Genomic DNA, 20473 nt, shown 5'->3' with positions numbered 1-20473 from the left:
CATGACTGCCAGATTGCTGTCCTTCTTGAGCATCCCCTCTCTCTGCGCTCACGCTACTGCCTTCCTCTAGCTGAGTATCATCATCAGAGCCTACAAAACACTGGGCATCCTCCTGGAGCATGTACCCAACACTGTGCTCAAAGAGTTCAGGAGACTCCTCAGGAGGACGTGGTGGGTCTAGGGAAGGAGTCACTGATGATGACATTGAGAGGCGGGAAGACGATGGGTTGGCAGCTTCTTTGCTAGTACCCTGAGCCTGGGTGAGAGAGGATGAGGAGGATGAAGAGGGCTTGGTCATACCAAGTCTTCGGCATGTTGCGGCTTAACATGTCCAGCTGCTGAAAAGAAGGACAAGCGTGTCCCATGGCCACATGCTGATGATGACGATGCACCGCGTCCAGGACCAGCACTGTTGTCTCTAGACACAGAGCCTGCTTGCCCTCTTTTATCGGCTCGTGTCTGTCTGCCTCTCCTTGTTGGCCTTATACACATGGTAATGGCCTGAAGAGAGATGGGAAAAGCAGCATTCGAGTAGTGTATATTGTGCTGGAGGCACACACAACTTCCACTAACTCCTACAGATGGCTCAATTAGAGAAGAGCTATGTAGGTGGATATAACGGTGTATACTGCGTTCAGAGCACGCAGACAGCACGTACAATCTCCTACAACTGACTGCAAGTTTTATTTAAAAAGAGCAAGATAGCTAGCTATATAGGTGGATATAACCGTGTATACTGCGGTCAGGGCACGCAGACAGCACGCACAATCTCCTACAACTGACTGCAAGCTCTATTAAAAAAAGAGAAATATAGCTAGATATATAGGTGGATATAATGGTGTATACTGCGGTCAGGGCACGCAGACAACAACCACTACAGAAGAGCAAGAACGAAAAATCGGCTGATAATAAACGGTGTATACTGTGTTGAAGGTACACAGAACACCCACTAACTCCTACAGACGCCAATACACTACACAAGGCCGCCGCGCTGGCGGCCTTATATAGTGTGGGGCATGTACTACACAGCCTGAGCTATGATTGGCCACAGGCATCCTGCCTGTGGCCAATCATGGCTCTCCTTGCTGTCGGCGCTGTGATTGGCCAAGCATGCGGGGTCACAGTGCATGCTTGGCCAATCATGAGCCAGCAATGCACTGCGGTGGCGCAGTGCATTGTGGGCCGTGAGCGCCACACGAATTTGGCGCGAACAGCCCATAACATTCGGTATTTGCCGAACGGACGAACAGCCAATGTTCAAGTTGAATGTGTGTTCGACTCAAACACGAAGCTCATCCCTAGTGAACAGTGTAGTGGACAGTATAGTTTAGTGATCAGTGTAGTGGTCAGTATAGTGTAGCGGACAGTATAGCGGTCAGTGCAGTGGACAGTATAGTAGTCAGTATAGTGGACAGTGTAGTGGTCAGTGTAATGTAGGACAGTATAGTATAGTGGTCAGTGTAGTGGACAGTGTAGTGCAGTGGACAGTATAGTGGTCAGTGTAGTGTAGTGGTCAGTATAGTACAGTGGTCAGTGTAGTTCTCAGTGTAGTGGACAGTATAGTATAGTGGTCAGTGTAGTGTGTAATGGTCAGTAAAGGAATTAATCAAGTAGGTTAGTGTAGTGGTCAGTATAGGAATCAGGTAGGTCACTGCTATTGTATTTGAAGGGACTCGGGGAGTGCTAAAAGTCCGCAGGTTAGGGGGTGCAAATTACTTGCCTTGACCCGGGTGCTGACAACCCATGCTACTCCACTGCCGCCCAGTAGATGGCTCACTGCGGGTCGATCAACCAGGGACAGTGGGGAGACAGACGACTGACCAGCTGAGATCCGGAAACTGGGTAGGTAGCAGGTGGATAGCAGCACGTAACAGACCGATAAGCAGCTACCATGGTGGGGGCACAAATCAGCTTTAAAGCGGGAGTCCACCGGGACTCCGCGTTTTTTTTTTTTTTTTTAAAAGCCAGCAGCTACAAATACTGCAGCTGCTGACTTTTAAATAGTGACACTTACCTGTCCAGCGCGCCCGCGATGTCGGCACCCGAAGCCGATCGCTCGCTCGTCTGCCGGGTCCTGCCGCCGCCATCTTGGGTATGGGAATCAGGAAATGGAGCCTTTCGGCTTCATTTCCCGGTTCCCTACTGCGCATGCGCGAGCCGCGCGGCGCAATCCGGACGGTCCCCGCTGCCTCTGGGAGCTGTGTGTTTCCCAGCAGGCAGCGGGGCACTTGCTGAAGGGGGCGGGCGCTTGCGGAAAGGGGCGTAACGTACGCCCCTTTCCGCAGAGAGCTAGCCCGGAAGTGGGTGCAGTTACCTGGATTATCCAGGTAACTGCACCCCCCTCCCCCCTGAAAGGTGCCGATTGTGGCGCCGGAGGGGGGGGGGATTCCGATGAGCGGAGGTCCATTTTAGGGTGGACCTCCGCTTTAACACGGAAAATCAGGCTCACTTAGCATATTCGCTCAGGGGGAATGCCTAGGAGCTCACAGCATCACGCTGCTGCTTGGCGCCATGTAGTAACTCCGCCCCTCCGTCATCTGCACTTCTTTCTGATGAGTATGTGCAGCTGCAAATATCCCCTACTTTGAGACATATGAAGGGTGGTACAGAGGATTCACTTGGAGGAACAAATCCAATATCTGCACTGTATCTCCCACCTGCAAGCTTAGTTCTTCATTTTTTTTGCTGGAAAGTTGTAGATGGCCACTCCGAACCTCTCTCTCCTGCTGGAGTGCTGTTTTTCTTGGTTACCGTCTGGTTTAAACTTATGTTAAAAGAGAACTATGTCCCAACTTTTTTTGGCCTTAGTTCTCTTTTTGTTCACAAGGTGACATTTAGTATGTTCTCCTGTGACAAAAAAACTCATGTGCATGTGGCGGGCCAATGCCCACTATATCCTGCCAGTGCAGATTAATGCTGCAGCCGGTACAGATCCTGACAATACTGTCGAGATCCACCCTGCCGCCTGATTGACAACTGCTCTGGCTCACTAGAGCCAGAGCCATCTGTGCCTGCCCCCTCCCTGTCTGTTCTTTCATTCAGCACTAGAGAATCGGAAAGGGGGGGATCCCTGTGGGGGTGGCAAAACTATGCATATGAAGTAAAACATGTATAATATCCACCAAATCTGCACAAACCATTAACAAACAAATCTAGTTGTATGTATGATTTATTAACGAGGTGCTAAGTTGTTGTGGTTTGACAATATATACTGCTCAATATCTCTGCAACTATACCAGCAAAAACCCGGCAGAAGCAAATGGCGCATTTGTTTTTAAGATTCAGCAATTTGGGGTGGAAAGTGGGCGGGGTTTCAGCAACTATAACGCACAATATCTCCGCAATCAAAGCGGCACAAACATTTATTTTTGCAGCACAAACCAGCACAAACGCGGCACAAACGAATGGCACGTTCGTTTTTCAAATTCGGTAACGTGGGGTGCAAAGTGGACGGGGTTTCACAACATATAACACACAATATCTCTGCAACCAAAGCGGCACAAACGTTTATTTTTGCAGCACAAACCAGCACAAACGCGGCACAAACGAATGGCGCGTTTGTTTTTCAAATTCGGTAACGTGGGTGCAAAGTGGGCGGGATTTCACAACATATAACACACAATATCTCCGCAACCAAAGCGGCACAAACGTTTATTTTTGCAGCACAAACCAGCACAAACGCGGCACAAACGAATGGCACGTTCGTTTTTCAAATTCGGTAACGTGGGGTGCAAAGTGGACGGGGTTTCACAACATATAACACACAATATCTCTGCAACCAAAGCGGCACAAACGTTTATTTTTGCAGCACAAACCAGCACAAACGCGGCACAAACGAATGGCGCGTTTGTTTTTCAAATTCGGTAACGTGGGTGCAAAGTGGGCGGGATTTCACAACATATAACACACAATATCTCCGCAACCAAAGCGGCACAAACGTTTATTTTTGCAGCACAAACCAGCACAAACGCGGCACAAACGAATGGCGTGTTTGTTTTTCAAATTCGGTAACGTGGGTGCAAAGTGGGCGGGGTTTCATAACATATAACGCACAATATCTCCGCAACCAAATCGGCACAAACGTTTATTTTTGCAGCACAAACCAGCACAAACGCGGCACAAACGAATGGCGCGTTTGTTTTTCAAATTCGGTAACATGGGGTGCAAAGTGGGCGGGGTTTCACAACATATAACGCACAATATCTCTGCAACCAAAGCGGCACAAACGTTTATTTTTGCAGCACAAACCAGCACAAACGCGGCACAAACGAATGGCGCGTTCGTTTTTCAATTTCGGTAACGTGGGGTGCAAAGTGGGCGGGGTTTCACAACATATAACGCACAATATCTCTGCAACCAAAGCGGCACAAACGTTTATTTTTGCAGCACAAACCAGCACAAACGCGGCAAAAACGAATGGCGCGTTCGTTTTTCAATTTCGGTAACGTGGGGTGCAAAGTGGGCGGGGTTTCACAACATATAACACACAATATCTCCGCAACCAAAGCGGCACAAACGTTTATTTTTGCAGCACAAACCAGCACAAACGCGGCACAAACGAATGGCGCGTTTGTTTTTCAAATTCGGTAACGTGGGTGCAAAGTGGGCGGGGTTTCATAACATATAACGCGCAATATCTCCGCAACCAAAGCGGCACAAACGTTTATTTTTGCAGCACAAACCAGCACAAACGCGGCACAAACGAATGGCGCGTTTGTTTTTCAAATTCGGTAACATGGGGTGCAAAGTGGGCGGGGTTTCACAACATATAACGCACAATATCTCCGCAACCAAAGCGGCACAAACGTTTATTTTTGCAGCACAAACCAGCACAAACGCGGCACAAACGAATGGCGTGTTCGTTTTTCAAATTCGGTAACGTGGGGTGCAAAGTGGGAGGGGTTTCACACCATATAACGCACAATATCTCTGCAACCAAAGCGGCACAAACGTTTATTTTTGCAGCACAAACCAGCACAAACGCGGCACAAACGAATGGCGTGTTCGTTTTTCAATTTCGGTAACGTGGGGTGCAAAGTGGGCGGGGTTTCACAACATATAACGCACAATATCTCTGCAACCAAAGCGGCACAAACGTTTATTTTTGCAGCACAAACCAGCACAAACGCGGCACAAACGAATGGCGCGTTCGTTTTTCAATTTCGGTAACGTGGGGTGCAAAGTGGGCGGGGTTTCACAACATATAACGCACAATATCTCTGCAACCAAAGCGGCACAAACGTTTATATTTGCAGCACAAACCAGCACAAACGCGGCACAAACGAATGGCGCGTTCGTTTTTCAATTTCGGTAACATGGGGTGCAAAGTGGGCGGGGTTTCAGCAACTATAACGCACAATATCTCCGCAACCAAAGCGGCACAAACGTTCATTTTTGCAGCACAAACCAGCACAAACGCGGCACAAACGAATGGCGCGTTCGTTTTTCAAATTCGGTAACGTGGGGTGCAAAGTGGGCGGGGTTTCAGCAACTATAACGCACAATATCTCCGCAACCAAAGCGGCACAAACGTTTATTTTTACAGCACAAACCAGCACAAACACGGCACAAACAAATGGCGCGTTTGTTTTTCAAATTCAGCAACGTGGGGTGCAAAGTGGGCGGGGCTTGCATTAAATTGAATGTTTAATATCTCAGAAACCGAACCGGCACAAACGCTAATTTTTGCGGCACAAATCAGCACAAACGCGGCACAAACGAATGGTATATTTTTATTCAGGTTTTACAAACATGGGGTGCCAACTTCACACAGCTCCTGCTCAGCAGTACCCCCAGCTCTGCTGATGCCCCCACTCAGTACCAACCCACAGCTCTTCTGATCCCCCACTCAATAGTAACCCCCAGCTCTGCTGAGCCTCTGGTTTGCTGATCTCTCTCTGGTCTTCACATTCCTTCCGCTATATAGTTCCCATGCTGAACACCACATGTGAAAAAACTAGTACCCCTAGTTCTTCTGATTCCCCACTTAGTAATAACTCCCAGCTCTGCTGATCCCCCACTCAGTGCCAACCCACAGCCCTTCTGATCCCCCACTCAGTAGTAACCCCCAGCTCTGCTGAGCCTCTGATTTGCTGATCATCTTCTCTTTCTGGTCTCCACGTCCCTTCCGCTATATAGTTCCCATGCTGAACAGCACATGTGAAAATACTAGTACCCCTAGTTCTTCTGATTCCCCACTCAGTAATAACTCCCAGCTCTGCTGATCCCCCACTCAGTGCCAACCCACAGCTCTTCTGATCCCCCACTCAGTAGTAGCCCCCAGCTCTGCTGAGCCTCTGGCTTGCTGATCATCTTCTCTCTCTGGTCTCCACGTCCCTTCCGCTATATAGTTCCCATGCTGGGCACCACATGTGAAAATACTAGTTTCTCTTGCTCCACTCTTGACAGCTCTGCTGATCCTCCGCCAGGTTTTTTTTTTTTTAATCCCATCCAAAGCCACATTTTGAAGCAAGTATAAACTAACTCCCACCATGAGTGGCTAGTGCAAGATGTTGGGTAGGTTCAGCCTGTGGTCACGTACTTCTCGGTCACCTCCACGTTGGAGCTGGCTTTGTGGGCCACCAGGAACAGTGTCTCCAGTAGGATCTTCGTAGCACTGCCACCTTTCATACGTGAGGAGCAGCAGATGCCCTCTGGCTGTAACAAAAATGCAAAGTTGGTTGGTGTGTGACATTTATCCTGGGTGGTCGCTCTACAGAATTAAAATAACATGCCCGGATGCCAAGGCCTAACTGGGCCCTAAAAGAAAATCTTTAGTCTCTGCACAGACTTTCCAGGAATAAACATTTCAGACTTACCCCGATGGCCGGGTTCAGCACATAGCCCCGCTGTGTGTCATGGAGGCTCTGCATCCTCTCAGCCACTTGCCGGAAGGTGGAGGTCCAACCTTTGATCCTCTCATTCCTGCAAGGTAATATGAGAGATCAGCCTTGCTTCTATGCCAGGGGAGCCCAGGGTCCACCTCTTTCCACAACTCACCTGGCTGTACAAACTGGATTAAACCCTACCAGGACTGGCAGGAAGACATCCAGATTCTTCATACAGAAGTCCAATTGACCAGCAATGAATGGAGCCTGTATGGACAAAAGACAAGGTCAATGGACTCATTGTTAGTATTGATATAGCATCAACATCTTCCATAGCACTGTTCAACGTGAGGTCATCCAGTGGATATAACTAAGCCATGATATTAGTGATTGGTGATTGTGGTGATTGGTACTCACCGATAAGCTGCAGGAGATGCCCAGGTAGATGACCTTCTTCTTCCCAGCACATACCTGGAACGATACATACCAACATGTAAAATAATACTTCTGGTGGAGGAAGAAGGACCAACATGACAGACAGGAGAGATCACTGAGTTCTCTGACACACACTGGGTCATTTGATTATGGGGAAGAGCTGGAGCTCTGCCATAGTATTGGCTGGAGATAGACGGATGTCTTTACACAAAAGTCCAATGATGACCAATGATAAATGGAGCCTGTATGGCTTCTCTGGTGGAGGAGGAAGAACCGAGATTACAGACAACATGGATCAATGAGCTCTCTGACATTGATTATTTCTGTCTGCTCTTGTTGAGTTCTCTTCAGCAGCTAATGTGAGAAGTAACAATGGTATTCATATTTATCTGTCTCAGCCAATTATGGAGGGATCGGTTCCAGTAATCTGGTCTAAGGGGAGCATCCTTCAGGAAAGGTCTTTGTCAGTCCTCTGCAAGGATTTATTTCCTGCTTGGGTGGCTACTTGGGAGGATCTTAGAGAAACTATAACAAGACAATAGCTACCTGGAAGGAGCATCTTCAGAAAAAACTAGAACAGGGAGGTAGACACTTGGAAGCATCTTCAAAAAATCTAGAACAAGAAGATGGTTACTCAAGGCCCTCTTTCGAGAATCTAGAACAAGAAGGTGGCTACCTTGAGGAATCATCTTCAGAAGAATTAGGATAATGAGATGGTATGGAGCATGTTCCAAGAAGTCTGCTATGCTAAAAATTGTTCAGGAGAGCTTAGAGGAAATTGCCGCCAGATGGAAATTGCATGGAGAGCTCATTACTCAAAATTGAAGGTACTTGTGACTGCTCACATAGGGTCAACCACTGATGAAGGACTGCTACAGACCATGATGTCTCTTTCTCATAAAGTCACTTCCACTCACTTAACTGCTAGCATAGGATTAAAGAGCCAAGTATTATTGGGAGGTTGCCTTTAAAGGATCACTAATGATTTGAAAACAAAAATGACTGGCATCCAACCATTTGTTTTACCCCAAAATAACCCAAGGACTCACCATTAGATTTTACAATTCTAGTTTATCACACTGCTTTGAGGGTTTTCCCACACTGCCTGAGTGGGGGAGAAGGGGTACCTGGAGAGAGCATCTTCAGAGAATCTAGAACAAGAAGGTAGCTACCTGGGGGATCATCTTAAGGGAAACTAGAGCAAGAAGGTGACTGTCTACCCAGAGAAAGAATATTTAGAGAATCTAGAACTAGAAGGTATTTACCCAGAGAGAGCATCTTCAGAGAATCTTGAACAAGAAAGAATCTACCCAGAGATAACATCTTTAGAAAATGTAGAACAAGAAGGAGGCTACCTGGAGAGATCATCTTCAGAGAAACTAAAACAAGAAGGCGTCTACCCAGGGAGAGCCTCTTCAGAGAATCCAGGACAAGAAAGTGGAAACCTGCAAGGTGCATATTCATAGAAACGCGGACAAGGTGGTGGCTACCCTCAGGGGGTATCTTTGGAAAAGCTGTCACAAAAATCTGGAGGGAGCTTCATCAGAGAAAATAGGATCCGAATGTGGCTACATGTATGGATAGAACATCTTTAGAGGAGTCTGCTGTGCTAAAGATTTTCAGAACAGCTTAAAAGTTGCTGCTCACGCAGGGTTGGTGGGTTAACCACTATTAAAGGACTGCTGCAGACCACAATGTCTCTCTCATAAACTCACTTCCAGTCATTTGACTGTTAGTATAGCATTAAAGAGCAAAGTATTGTTGGAAAGCTGTTTTAAAGGACCACTATCAATTTTGCTGCAACTTGAAGGTCTGGGATTTAGCTGTTTTTGAGTATTTTGTACCCCTAACGCTTTCTCCAGGAGTTTAAACTAAAGGTGGCTGGCACCCAATGATTTGCCTTACCCCCCCAATAACCCAAGGACCCACCCTGAGATGTTAAAACAGTAGCCTGTTATCCTGCTTTGGGGTCATCCTACACTTTTAAACTCTCATTGGTTGTCTTTGCCTAAAAAAACAGTTGTTATGGCAAAGAACAATCTTTATATCAGAAATAAACCCAAACTCATTGGTCACCACTCAGCGGTGGGACTCACCCTCTCCAGCTCCTGTGCTCCCAGCATTGGACTGTCCTCAGGTGCCTCCTGTGCCGCCACGATGGACCTGCAAAGACAATAAGTCACTAAACACCCCCACTGCTGCCAAAACAAATAGAAAACTGGACGTCACCCTCTCTGCATGTCCCTGACAGAGGGGGAGGGTGATGACACAATTATAGTGACGCACACTCACCTGTCACCTCCTGCTATGATGTACGTGTAACATGGCTTCCTGTGAAGACCTTGTAGAAGATGGTTGAAGGAATTCTGTGGAGTCAGCAGAATGTGTGTCAGTCAGTCAAGCCTAAAGGGAAGCTGATGTGTGTTCTCACAAAGTTCTAATTTTATGTTATTAAAGTCATGTGTAAGCCAGATGAGAAAAACTGAGTTTTCACCTTTTATGAAATTTTAGTGGACATCAGGACACCTTCGATAAAATTAGTTTGCTTTAGTGAAATTCATTGGAGTCAATGGGGAAGATAGAAAGAAGGTGTTTTGTGGTGGCTTCAATGGGCTTTATATATTTTATTAAACATATATATTTTTAATTATAATTTTTAGCACTTTTTCAAGAAAATCATTTCCTTTTATGGAGGGAAAATAATTAATCAACAAAGTGTTGGGGTTAGAGATCATTGGAGTGTTAGAGTTGGCAATATGGTTGGACTTTGAGGTTAGAGCTAGGCTTAGCATTGAAGATAGTCTTAAGGTTAGCGTTAGAGAGTCAGGGTTTGCATTGAAAATAGTTTTAGGGTTGTGGCTAAAGTTAGAGGATTAGTGGTAGGGTTAACACTGGAAATAGTGTTAGGGTTAGGGTTTGTGTTATATTACAGGTTTAGGGTTAGTGTTGGGGTTAGCATGGGAGATAGTGTTAGCGTTATAGTTAGAGTTAAAGAGTTAGGGTTAGCATTGGAGATAGCTTTAGGATTAATTTAATGGCTACAATTAGGGAGTAAAGGTTACTGTTAGGGTTGTCATTGAAGATGGTGTTAGGGTTAGTGTTGGAGATAATCTTAGGGTTAGTGTTGTGGTTAAAGTTAGAGGGTTAGGGTTAATGTTAGGGTCAACATTGGAGATAGTGTTATGGATAGTGTTATGGTTAGAGTTAGACAGGGTTAGTTTTATGGTTCACATTCAAGTTCGTTTTAGGGTTAGTGTTATGGTTAGAGTTAGAGAGTTAAGGTAAGTGATAGGTTAGCATTGAAAATAGTGTTAAGGTTAGAGAGTTAGTGTTTGCATTGAAAATAGTGTTAGGGTTAGTGTTGTGGCTAAAGTTAGAGAGTTAGTGGTAGGGTTAACACTGGAAATAGTGTTAGGGTTAGTGTTATAGTTAGAACTAGAGAGTTAGGATTAGGCTTAGTATTGGAGATAGTGGTGGGGTTAGCATTAGGGATGAGCTTCGAGTTTGAGTCGAACTCATGTTCAACTCGAACATTGCCTGTTCGCCTGTTCAGCGAACAGTGAACAATTTGGGCTGTTCGCAGCAAATTCGAAAAGCCGGAACACCCTATACAAGTCTATGGGAGAAATCTAAAGTGCTAATTTTAAAGGGTAATATGCAAGTTACTGTCCTAAAAAGTGTTTGGGGACCCGGGTCCTGCCCCAGGGGACATGGATCAATGAAAAAAAAAGTTTTAAAAACGGCCGTTTTTTCAGGAGCAGTGATTTTAATAATGATTAAAGTGAAACAATAAAAGTGTAATATTCCTTTAAATGTGGTACCTGGGGGGTGTCTGTAGTATGCCTCTGAAGGGGCGCATGGTTCTGGTGCTTAGAACTGTCCCTGCACAAAGTGTCATTTGTGCAGGAAAAAAAGTCTTTTAAAATCACTTGCGGCTATATTGTCAGCTCCCGTAATACAGAGAACACTCAATGAGTGTTCTCTGTATTAGCCGACAATTCATTCATTCATTGATTAAAAAAAATTTAAAAAAATAAAGCGTGGGGGTTCCCCTAAATTCAATTACCAGGCCCTTCAGGTCTGATATGGATATTAAGGGGAACCCCGTGCCAAAAAAAAAAAAAATATTGACGTGGGGGTCCCCCTAAAAATCCATACCAGACCCTTTATCCGAGCACGCAACCTGGCAGGCCGCAGGAAAAGAGGGGGGGACAAGAGAGCGGCCCCCCCTCCCTCCTGAAATGTACCAGGCCACATGCCCTCAACATTGGGAGGATGCTTTGGGGGTCTGTGATGGGAACAAGGGCCTCATTCCCACAACCCTGAGCGGTGGTTGTGAGGGTATGCGGGCGGGGGCTTATCAGAATCTGGAAGCCCCCTTTAACAAGGGGACCCCCAATTCCCCCCCCCCCCGTTTGAAATGGTAAGGGGGTACAAAAGTACCCCTACCATTTCACAAAGAAAGTGTAAAAATGGTTAAATAAGACAAACACACTTTTGAAAAATTCCTTTATTAAAAAAAAAAAATAATAAAAAAAAGATTCCAGCGGTGGTAATCCACTCTTGCTATCCACTCTAGCTGGACTGAGAGATCCCCCTTCGCTGGATATGATCATCCATCGCTGTCCATACATCCATCTTCTGTCTCCACTCTGGAGACATTGTGGGGATCCCAGCGCTGACGTTTCTTATATTAGGAGGGCGGGGCCACCCATCACCTGACCCCACCCCCTCTGACGCTGGTGAGTGGAGCCAGGGGTTCCCCAGTGACGTATGGGTGACCCCGCCCCCTCTGATGTAACGGAAACCTGAGTTACATCAGAGGGGGCGGGTTCACCCATACGTCACTGGGGAACCCCTGGCTTTCCTCACCAGCGTCAGAGGGGGCGGGGTCAGGTGACGGGTGGCCCCGCCCTCCTAATATAAGAAACATCAGCGCTGGGATCCCCGCAGTGTCTCCGGAGTGGAGACAGAAGACGGATGTATGGACAGCGCTGGACTGAGAGATCCCCCGTCGCTGGATATGATCATCCATCGCTGGATAGCAAGAGTGGATTACTACCGCTTGAATCTTTTTTTTATTTATTTTTTATTTTTAATAAAGAAATTTTTCAAAAGTGTGTTTGTCTTATTTTACCATTTTTACACTTTCTTTGTGAAATGGTAGGGGTACTTTTGTACCCCCTTACCATTTCAAACAGGGGGGGCTGGGATCTGGGGGTCCCCTTGTTAAAGGGGGCTTCCAGATTCTGATAAGCCCCCCGCCCGCAGACCCCCACAACCACCGCTCAGGGTTGTGCGGATGAGGCCCTTGTCCCCATCAACATGGGGACATGGTGCTTTGAAGGGTCACAGACCCCCAAAGCATCCTCCCAATGTTGAGGGCATGTGGCCTGGTACGGTTCAGGAGAGAGGGGAGGCCGCTCTCTCGTCCCCCCCTCTTTTCCTGCGGCCGGCCAGGTTGCGTGCTCGGATAAAGGGTCTGGTATGGATATTTAGGGGGACCCCCACGTCAATTTTTTTTTAAATTTGACACGGGGTTCCCCTTAATATCCATATCAGACCTGAAGGGCCTGGTAATTGAATTTAGGGGAACCCCCACGCTTTTTTTTTTTTTTTATCAATGAATGAATGAATTGTCGGCTAATACAGAGAGCACTCATTGAGTGTTCTCTGTATTACGGAGACCCGACAATTTAGCCGCAAGTGATTTTAAAAGACTTTTTTTCCTGCACAAATGACAGTTTGTGCAGGGACAGTTCTAAGCACCAGAAACATGCGCCCCTTCACAGGCATACTATAGATACCCCCCAGCTACGAAATTTAAAGGAATATTACACTTTTATTGTTTCACTTTAATCATTATTAAAATCACTGCTCCTGAAAAAACGGCCGTTTTTAAAACTTTTTTTTGCATTGATCCATGTCCCCTGGGGCAGGACCCGGGTCCCCAAACACTTTTTAGGACAGTAACTTGCATATTACCCTTTAAAATGAGCACTTTAGATTGTGAACGTTCGAGTCCCATAGACTTTAATAGGGTTCTAAAGTTCACACGAAGTTTAGGTCTGTTCGCAGGTTCTGGTGCGAACCGAACAGGGGGGTGTTTGGCTCATCCCTAGTTAGCATTGAAGATAGTGTTATGTTTAGAGTTAGAGAGTTAGGGTTAGTGATAGGGTTATCATTGGAGATAGTGTTAGGGTTAGTGTTGTGGTTAAAGCGGTAGTAAACCCGCAATTGTTTTTTTTTTTTTTTTAAACCTGCAAAGCAAAAGGCATAATGAGCTAGTATGCACCGCATACTAGCTCATTATGAAATACTTACCTTAGAACGAGGCCCCGACATCTGGCCCGATCCACGCCGAGGGAGCCGACATGCTCCCTCGGCGTCTCTTCCGGGTATCGCGGCTCCGGCGCTGTGAGTGGCCGGAGCCGCGATATCGTCACTCCCGCGCATGCGCGCGGGAGATTTCAGTCCGGCCGCACCAGCGCTGCCGGATTTTCAAGGAGAGAACCCCCTTGTGCGCATGCGCCGCTGCAGTCAGCGGCGCATACCGAGGGGAATATCTCCTAAACCGTAAAGGTTTAGGAGATATATTTTTTACCTACAGGTAAGCCTTATTATAGGCTTTCCTGTAGGTAAAAGTCAAAATATTGGCCATACAACCACTTTAAAGTTAGAGAGTTAGGGTTAGTGATAGGGTTAGCATTAGCGTTAGTGTTAGGATTAGTGGGATAGTTAGGGTGTGAGAGCTAAGGTTAGTGTTAGGGTTAATACTGGAGATAGTGTTAGGGTTATGTCAATAGTTCGAGTTAGAGGGTTAGGGCTAGGGTTAGTGCGAGGGTTAGCATGGAAAATAGTATTAGGGTTATGGTTAGAGTTAGAGGGTTAGTGTTAGGGTTATCATTAGAAATAGTGTTAGAGTTGTAGTTATGGCTAAAGTTAGAGGGCTAGGATTAATTTCAGGGTTGGAGTTAGAGGATTGGGGGTTAGTGTTATGGTTAGCATTAAAGATAGTGTGATGGTTATTGTTATGGTTATATTTAGAGAGTTAATGTTAGGGTTGGCAAAGGGAGCTAGTGTTAGTGTTATGCTTAGAGTTGGAAGTTTAATATTCTGGTTAGCATTAGAGATAGTGTTAGGGTCATTAATATGATTAAAGTTAAGGTTAGTGTTAGCATTAAAGATAGTGTTAGAGTTTGTGTTATAGTTAGTGTTAGAGATTTAGGGTTAGTGTTAGCACTGGGAATAGTATTAGAGGGTAAAGATTAGTGTTAAGGGTAGCATTAGAGATAGTGGTAGGGCTTTTGTTACGGTTAGTGTTAGAAAGAAAGGGTTAGTGTTAGAGCCAGCACTGGAGTTGGTTAGCGTTAGAGAGTTAGGTTTAGTGTTAGGGTTAGCATTAGAGATAGTGTTAGGGTTATGGCTATGGTTAGCGTTGGAGGGTTAAGGTTAATGTTAAACAAGGACCTGTTTTCCTTGCTGACCCTTTACACCATCCAACAGGGTAGTCAGAAAATCAATGACCTCCTGTGTGACTGTGAGCCTAGGCAATGATCAGTAGACATATGCAATTCATTTAGTTTCGAATTAGTTTTTTAACAAATTTTTACAAATTCATTAATTTCCGAATTTCCACATTTCTGAATTTCCGAATTTTCAAATTTTCCGAATTCTCAAATCTCAGAATTTCCGAAATATGGAAAATTCTAAATTCGGAAATCCTAAATTCGGAAAGTGGAATTCAAAAATTCAAAATTCAAAAATGTGAAATTCGGAGATTTGAAAATGCGAAAATTAGGAATTCGAAAATTCAGAGATTCAGAGTTCGAAAATTTGGAAATTTGGAAATTTGAAAATTTGAATTTCCCAATGTCTGAATTTTCGAATTTTGGAAAAAAGCAAAAAAACGAATGAAACAAAACCGAACAAATTTTTTGTCAGTGCACATGTCTACTGATCAGGAAATCTCTGGCTACATTTGACAATTGTGGGTGTTTCATGTTATTGGAGACTGCAATTTGGCTCCTTGCAGTGAGGAGACCATGTGACGCCTTGTGCTGCTTTATGGGAATTTATCACTAGAAATGCTCACCGCCAGGAGAAGCGCCAAACGCCCGGACGTGCCGCATCCGCTCAGGACGATGAGCCCATCATCGGGATTCTGCAGGGGGGAATAATGACAATTGTGACACTATGACTTTCCCTCATTCTTTGTCTTTTCTTCTTTCTTTCCATAGAATATCCTTTTATTGACATTATTATATTATGACACAAAGAGCTTAAATCTAATGAATGAAAGGGGCGGGGCCCGAGACAGCCTGGAGAGGAAAGAGCTAGATGTCCTCCACCCAGGAGGGGACCTGCTGCATCTTCTAATGCATATTGTGAGAAGCTCACAGTGTGTGGTGAAATCAGAGTAACACATTCCAGTCCAGGAGAGGAGGCGGTACAACTGTGCAAGACTGAAGGAAAGGCCGGAGGTCAGATTTAGGGAAGAGAATACATTTTAATAGAAAATTTAACAACAGTAGCCGGTCAGCAGTGAGCTGTCAGTAGGTGCAGAGCTAGTGTTGGACTTTCTTAGCTTTCTTGTAGACATCTGCAATTCATTTAAAGGGGTTGTAAAGGTAAATATTTTTTCATTCTATGCATTAAGGTGAAAAAACATCTGACAGTGCCGGCGCCCCCAGCCCCCCCCGTTTTACTTACCTGACCCCTCGAAAGTCCCACGCTTGCCCCTGACGTCCTCTTCACCGATCACCCTGGCCACTGATTGGCTAGAGTGGATGGATTGAAAGCAGCGCAGCCATTGGCTCACGCTGCTGTCCATCACATCCAATGAAGCCGGCTGTTTCATGGGAGTGCGCCAGCAAGTGCTTCTCACCAAGCGAGGGAGCTCACATGAACGTGAGAAGTACTTGCGGGGGGGGAGGCCAAGACAGCCACCGAGAGACCCCAGAAGACCAGGTTCAGGGTCACTCTGTGCAAAACGAGCTGCACAGTGGAGGTAAGTATAACATATTTGTTATTTAAAAAAAATAAAACATTTTTACTTTATAACACCTTTAATTCCGAATTTGTTTTTTAACGAATTTTCACAAATTCATTAATTTCCAAATTTTTCAATTTCCGAAATTTCAAATTTCCAAATTTAGAATTTCCAAATTTCCGAAAAAAAAATTGGAAATTCGGAATTTAGGAGATTCAGAAATTCGGAATTTTGGAAATTCAGATTTGTGGAAATTCGAAATTCAGAAATTCTAAATTTCGGAAATTGGTAATTTTGGAAATTCTAAATTTCAGAAATTCAAAATGTAAAAATTCAGAAAGATTCAGAAATTTGAAAATTTTGGAAATGCCGAAGTTCAGAAAGTCGAAATTTCAGAAAAATCCAAAAATAAGAATGAAAATCTGAACATTCAAAAGAACGAGAATCTGAAAACTCAAAAACCTGAAAATCTGAAATAATAACGAACTAATAATAACTATTAAATTATAGGTATTGAAATTTCCTTTCAAATTTGGCTGTTAGTGAACGTATTTGAATGAATTGAATCTGAAATAACGAATGCCGTATCTAAACAAATGGAACATAATGATCTAATAATAATAAACAACAACAATAACATTAAACTGTTGTATTATTATTATTTATTATTAATTTGTTCCATTCCATTTGTTTAGATGCGGCATTCATTATTTCGGATAATTTGTAACTTCAGATAAATTTGTATTTGTTGCGTTCACAAAAAGCAAAATTTGAAAGGAAATTCCAATACCTATAATTTAATAGTTATTATTAGTTAGTTAGTATTTCGAATTTTACTGATTTTCCTTCTTTTTTTCAGATTTTTGGATTTTCGAATTCCTGAATTTCCGAAAATTCAGAATTCAAAAATTCAGAAATTCGGAAATTTGAAAATTTGAAATTCAGAAATTCGAAAATTCGGAAAATTCTGAAATTTGAAAATCCAAACTTTTGGATTTCCGAATTTCTAAATTTAGAATTTTCAAATTTGTGAAAAAAGCAAAAAAAGAATGAAATGAAAATGAACACATTTTTTGTCAGTGCACATGTCTATTTTCTTGAGTTGAACGGAATCTCACGACAAGGGAAGTTATATTGTTTTTAGTGATGCCAGTCCTAATCAATGTAAGGTACGATTTTGGAAATGGTTTCTGCGCTACTCTGGTGTGACTCCCCAGAGACCTCTATGTTATCTCACAAAAAGTTGCATCAGCATTAGATAAGAAGTCATTCCTGTGCAAATTTGGTAAGCTCAGTGATTTTTTTTTAACTCACACCTCTCCTCCCTGGTCATCCTTTGTGCCTACAAATTCTTCTCCTAAGCAGATTCCATTCTCATACGCGTTCCCGTGTTCTGTGTCTTTTTTAAATGTGTGTTGCCCATTAGGCAGCCCATTTTCCTGAATGGGTTTCCCGATGGGTGACAAATGCCCCAAAGTAGCTCAAGAAGCTTTTTGGTTGTGGAGCACCACGCATTTTTGTTTTGTTACCGTAATGGCATTCTTACCACGAATGCTGTGTCATTAAAGTGATTGTAATGCCCCGTACACACGAGAGGGATTAAGTCTGACAGACCTCCAAAGGAGTTCCGCCGGAGTTCCGACGGAGTTCTGGCGGACTTTTCGACCGAACGGACTTGACCACACATCATCACACCAAACATCGACGGAGTCGAACGTGATGACGTACGACTGGATTCGACGTAGGAAGTTCATAGACAGTAGCCAATAGCTGCCCTAGCGTCGGTTTTAGTCCGTCGGAGTAGCACACACACGAGCGAATTTTTCGAAGGGGACCGGGTCCGGCGGAGTTCCGTCGGGAAAATTTAAAGCATGCTTCATTTCTAAAGTCCGTTGCAGCCCACACACGATCGAATAGTCTGACGGACTCAGTCCGTCGGAGTTTGGATGTCGAAAAGTACGCTCGTGTGTACGGGGCATTAGGGTTCTTTTTTTTTTTTAACCACTTCAGCCCCAGAAGAATTTACCCCCTTCCTGACCAGAGCACTTTTTGCAATTCAGCACTGTGTCACTTTAACTGACAATTGCGTGGTCGTCCGATGTTGTACCCAAACAAAATTGATGTCCTTTTTTCCCCCACAAACAGAGCTTTCTTTTGGTGGTATTTGATCGCCTCTGCGGTTTTTATTTTTTGTGCTATAAACAAAAACAGAGCTTTCTTTTGGTGGTATTTGATCGCCTCTTTGTGCTATAAACAAAAACAGAGAGATAATTTTTGCTATAATTATTATCCCCCCAAAAATATGCAAAAATATTTTTTTTCCTCAGTTTAGGCCGATATGTATTCTACATATTTTTGGTAAAAAAAAAAAAATCGCAATAAGCGTATATTGATTAGTTTGCACAAAAGTTATAGCATCTACAAAAATGGGGGTAGATTTATAGCATTTTTATTATTATTTTTTTTACTAGTAATGGAGGTGATCTGCGATTTTGTATCATCGCTGCGACATTATGGCGGACACGGAGGACAATTTTGGGACCATTGGCATTAATAAAGCGATCAATTCTATAAAATTGCATTGATTACTGTAAAAATGTCACTGGTAGTGAAAGGATTTACACTAGGAGGCGTTGAAGGGTTCAACTGTGTTCCCTAGTGTGTGTTCTAACTGAAGGGGGAGGGGACTGACTGGAGCAAGTGACGGATCATGGATCCTAGCTAATAGGAACACACGATCTGTCACTCCTGTCAGAACAGAACAGGGAAGTGTGTGTTTACATACACTCGTCCCTGTTCTGTCTCTCCTCTTCACGATCGCTCGTGGCCGGCAGTCATTACGACCGTTGGCCATGAGCACCGGCACCCCCACTGTGCCTTGGGCAGCACGCCCGAGCCCGCTATCCCAACTCCAGGAGCCAGCGTATAGCTACGACGGCACGCGCAGGGGAGACAACCTGCCATAGTATAACTACGGTGGTTGGTCGGGAAGCAGTTAAATAACAAACATATCATACTTACCTCCACTGTGCAGCTCGTTTTGCACAGAGTGGCCCCAAACCTGCTCTTTTGGGGTCCCCAGCGACTCTCGCGGCTCCTCCCCGCATCAGATAACCCCCTAGGAGAAGCGCTCTCCCGAGGGGGTTACCTTGCGGGCATGCTCCTGAGTTCAGCATTCGATGGCCAGTGGCGGATGATGCTCAAAATTTTTCGGGGGGCACAAACAAACTGAAAAAAAAAACCATCAAACACAGCCACTGTGCCCATCAATTGCTGCCACTGTGCCCATCAATTGCTGCCACTGTGCCCATCAATTGCCACTACTGTGCACCATCAAATGCTGCCAGTGTGCCCATCAATAGCCGCTACTGTGCCCCATCAAATGCTGCCAGTGTGCCCATCAATAGCTGCTACTGTGCCCCATCAAATGCTGCCAGTGTGTCTATCAATAGCTGCTACTGTGCCCCATCAAATGCTGCCAGCGTGCGTCGCCCCGGCACTTACCTGTCTCGCAGCGGGTCAGCAGCGGTGTCCTGCACGCTCCTCTATGTCTTCTTCCATCCTCTCTATCAGGTGTCCAATCACAGCGCCTGACGTTTCAGCCAATCAGGTGACAAGTAACAGACCCGAGCACCTGATTGGCTGAGAGGAGGTTCAGTGTTAGCTTTGCTAGCACACAGCTGAGTGAACAGCGAATGCACAGCATTGTGCCCGCTGTTCACCTTTTTTGGGCGCCTATTAGAGCCTACGGCTCTAATCAGGTGCTTCCAAAAAACACCCCCACCACTGTAATTCAGGTGTCCGACACCCGAAAAGGGGCCGGACACCTGAATAGGGGGTGTCAGCGGCGACCATAGATAGATTTGTGCATTGCATGAATCTATCTATGGTGATAGAGCGGTGCCAGGAGAGAGGGGGCGGTGCTCCTGCGCCCTTTATGGACGTACCGCCAATGGCTGCGCTGCTATCAATCTATCCAATCAAGAGCCGAGAACCCCGGGCAGAGAGCCAGTGTGTCCCCACTGGATCAAGTTCCAGGGCTCAGGTAAGTAAAATGGGGGGGGGGGGGGGCTGGGGGGCCGGTCACTGCCAGGTGTTTTTTCACCTTAATGCATAGGATGCATTAAGGTGAAAAAACACAAACCTTTACAACCCCTTTAACAAGGCTGCATTCACATCTGCACTTTCCTGAACGTGTGGCAACCTGCATAGAAAATGT

At 45.0% G+C, this 20473-nt stretch overlaps 1 protein-coding gene across 1 annotated transcript in view; it reads right to left on the bottom strand.

Annotated features, from left to right (window-relative positions):
- The window catches only part of GCKR (glucokinase regulator), a 74824-nt gene that overhangs the window by 27324 nt on the left and 27027 nt on the right, over window positions 1–20473 (bottom strand). The window contains exons 5-11 of the mRNA XM_077489328.1: window positions 15358–15426; window positions 9555–9628; window positions 9359–9425; window positions 7245–7298; window positions 7000–7094; window positions 6819–6924; window positions 6542–6657 (exon numbers count right to left, since the gene is read on the bottom strand). Of these exons, the coding sequence (XP_077345454.1) occupies window positions 6542–6657; window positions 6819–6924; window positions 7000–7094; window positions 7245–7298; window positions 9359–9425; window positions 9555–9628; window positions 15358–15426 (581 nt within the window). The remainder of the gene's footprint in view (window positions 1–6541; window positions 6658–6818; window positions 6925–6999; window positions 7095–7244; window positions 7299–9358; window positions 9426–9554; window positions 9629–15357; window positions 15427–20473) is intronic.

The sequence above is a fragment of the Lithobates pipiens genome, unplaced genomic scaffold (assembly GCF_037356315.1).
Source record: "Lithobates pipiens isolate NorthernLeopardFrog02 unplaced genomic scaffold, aLitPip1_a1.2 Scaffold_18, whole genome shotgun sequence".
NCBI classification, from domain to species: domain Eukaryota; kingdom Metazoa; phylum Chordata; class Amphibia; order Anura; family Ranidae; genus Lithobates; species Lithobates pipiens.
This window is presented reverse-complemented; position numbering and strand designations above follow the sequence as displayed.